General features: G+C 64.0%; 1 protein-coding gene across 1 annotated transcript; it reads left to right on the top strand.

The window, feature by feature from the left end:
- Nucleotides 1-4: 4 nt before the first annotated feature.
- Zic2 (Zic family member 2) lies at nucleotides 5-3,144 on the top strand (the record flags this gene model as incomplete). The annotated part of the gene is made up of 3 exons (XM_055603989.1): nucleotides 5-1,037; nucleotides 2,722-2,885; nucleotides 2,992-3,144. Coding segments are annotated over 3 exons (1,350 nt in total), but the record flags the coding sequence as incomplete, so codon positions are not given.
- Nucleotides 3,145-3,148: the final 4 nt, after the last annotated feature.

The following is a 3,148-nucleotide window of genomic DNA, read 5'->3' as shown; positions in this document are numbered from 1 at the left end:
CGGCGTGGGCGGCTTCGCGCGCCACCATCACCACTCGGCGGCGGCGGCGGCGGCGGCGGCGGCCGAGATGCAGGACCGCGAGCTGAGCCTGGCGGCGGCGCAGAACGGCTTCGTGGACTCGGCCGCCGCGCACATGGGCGCCTTCAAGCTCAACGCGGGCGCGCACGAGCTGTCCCCCGGCCAGACGTCGGCCTTCACGTCGCAGGGCCCGGCCGCCTACCCGGGCTCGGCCGCCGCGGCCGCCGCCGCCGCCGCGCTGGGGCCCCACGCCGCGCACGTGGGCTCCTACTCGGGGCCGCCGTTCAACTCCACGCGGGACTTCCTGTTCCGCAGCCGCGGCTTCGGCGACGCGGCGGCCGGCGGCGGCCAGCACGGCCTGTTCGCGCCCGGCGCCGGCGGCCTGCACCACGCGCACTCGGACGCCCAGGGCCACCTCCTGTTCCCCGGGCTGCCGGAGCAGCACGGGCCGCACGGCTCGCAGAACGTGCTCAACGGCCAGATGCGCCTGGGCCTGCCGGGCGAGGTGTTCGGGCGCTCGGAGCAGTACCGCCAGGTGGCCAGCCCGCGGACCGACCCCTACTCGGCGGCGCAGCTCCACAACCAGTACGGGCCCATGAATATGAACATGGGCATGAACATGGCCGCGGCCGCCGCGCACCACCACCACCACCACCACCACCCGGGGGCCTTTTTCCGCTACATGCGGCAGCAGTGCATCAAGCAGGAGCTGATCTGCAAGTGGGTCGACCCGGAGCAGCTGGCCAGTCCCAAGAAGAGCTGCAACAAAACTTTCAGCACCATGCACGAGCTGGTGACCCACGTCTCGGTGGAGCACGTCGGCGGCCCGGAGCAGAGCAACCACGTCTGCTTCTGGGAGGAGTGTCCGCGCGAGGGCAAGCCCTTCAAGGCCAAGTACAAACTGGTCAACCACATCCGCGTGCACACGGGCGAGAAGCCCTTCCCTTGCCCGTTCCCGGGCTGCGGCAAGGTGTTCGCGCGCTCCGAGAACCTCAAGATCCACAAAAGGACCCACACAGGTGAGCGCGGCTCCGCAGCGGGAAGGGGCGCCTGGAGGGGAAGCCAGTGTCCGGGGGGTGTGCGCGCGCGCGCTCTCCGGGGCTAGCGGTCAGCCGGGGACCCGGAGTGGAGAGCGCGGGACAGCCGGCGGGTTGTTTTGTTGGAGGCTGGTAGCGAACTGTTGGACTGGGATTTTTCTTTCCATGTGCGGAAACTGGACTTTAAAGGATCCGCGTAAAACCAAATATACACTGGGAGGGAAGCGGTTGCCACCCCCCCCACCCCCAATACTGGTGAGAAATTTCCATCCTAGGTAGAGCCGACAAAGTAAAACAGTTCTGCCCTAAGGCGAGGTCCGGGAAGCCAGCCTAGCGAGGGCTTTGCCAGCTTGTCTGAAGGAGCCTTTCTGCCCCGAGCGGAGCGATTATCTGTTTTCAGGCTTGTGTGTTTCCCCAGGGTCCAAACGCCCTTCCCGGGACTGTTTCCCAGTAACCGAGTCTGGTGTGAGCCGGAGCTGTAAAGCGGTTCTCATTTCAAGTGTTTTTAAAGCCCGTCTCGGTGGGTCGCAAGGGACTGCGGGAGGTTTGTCAGCAGTTGGTGAAATTCTCTAACGGGCTTCGACCCTCGCCCGGGCCAGCCGGAGCCCCAGGCAGCACTGCCCCGCGGGGCGAACGCGGGAAGAGGGGGCACGCCAGAGAACGCGCCTCTCGCCTCGTACATGGTTCATCTGCAGCCAGGCCGCAGCCAAAACCGCAAAAGACAATTTCCCGAAAGAAAGCCAAATGTTTTAGCAACTTCCCTCGTCAATATTTACTCCGCCGTGGGGACGAGCCAGGGGCCCATTGTTCTCTTTTGGGAAGGGAGGGAGCCGAGGTGCGAGACAAGCTTTTAACAAGGTTTAAATTTTGAGGAATTTATTTGCATGAAATGCCGTGCGTCTGAGCGGTTGTCTTTAAAAACAGTTTAGGTGCTAATGGAATTTAACGTTAGCTGGTCCCCTTTCCAAGTGGAGCGACGTTTGCGTTCTCACACCTCTAAATGACTCCAAGCATTTGGAATCCTGGCAACAGGATGCGGGAACCGCCAGAAAATTAAACAGGGAGAGTTTTGAAAGGTTTTCCTGACTCCAACCCCCCAAGCCCTTGTGCTGAGAGATTAAAGTACCTTACCGCTATAATGTTTAACCCCCCACCCCCATTTAAAAAAAAAAAAAAAAGGCTGGCGTTCATACTACGATTATTGTTAACTCCATTTGCAGCTCTTGGATGAGAAATACTGGCTCAGCCGCTCTCCCTGCCCAGTCTCCAAACGGCTCCCGGCAACTCCAAATGTGCTCGCCTACTGGCCCCAGAACGAAAGCGACAGCAGCCCCAGCCGCCTGTGTGCTTTGATAATGCCCCAAATATTTTGTCAAAATAACAGCTTCTCGATGGCTGGGGCAACTTGTTAGGGAGCTGGGAGTCCAGAAAGCTCCGTGGGGAGGCGAGCAGGGCCGGGGGCGCCCCGACGCTCCTTGGGAATTCGCGGAGTGGGTGGAGGGGTGGAGGGGCGAGTTAGGCGAGCCGGGCAGGGTCTGCCGCCGCGTCCCGGGAGGGAGCTCCCGCCGCTGGCGGCCTCGGCCTCCCGCCCCGGCCCGCGGCAGCCCCGGCGAGCGCTTTGGGGTCCCGGGTGCCCCGGAGCAAGCGCCCTGTTTGCCGTCCACAGGGGAGAAGCCCTTCCAGTGTGAGTTCGAGGGCTGTGACCGGCGCTTCGCCAACAGCAGCGACAGGAAGAAACACATGCACGTCCACACCTCCGACAAGCCCTATCTCTGCAAGATGTGCGACAAGTCCTACACGCACCCCAGCTCGCTGCGGAAGCACATGAAGGTACCACCGCGGGGGCCGGGCGGGGGCCGGGGCGCTCGGGGGCCCCACAGCAGCTGCACTCACGCCCAGCCCCCTCGGGCCCCCGCTCCCGGCTTTTGTCTTGCAGGTCCATGAGTCCTCCCCTCAGGGCTCCGAGTCCTCCCCAGCTGCCAGCTCCGGCTACGAGTCGTCCACTCCCCCCGGGCTGGTGTCCCCCAGCGCGGAGCCGCAGAGCAGCTCCAACCTGTCCCCGGCGGCGGCGGCGGCGGCCGCGGTGTCCGCCG

The sequence above is a fragment of the Psammomys obesus genome, unplaced genomic scaffold (genome assembly GCF_907164565.1).
Source record: "Psammomys obesus unplaced genomic scaffold, mPsaObe1.curated_primary_1811, whole genome shotgun sequence".
NCBI classification, from domain to species: domain Eukaryota; kingdom Metazoa; phylum Chordata; class Mammalia; order Rodentia; family Muridae; genus Psammomys; species Psammomys obesus.
The sequence above is the reverse complement of the archived record's forward strand: the minus strand, read 5'-3'. Positions and strand labels throughout refer to the sequence as shown.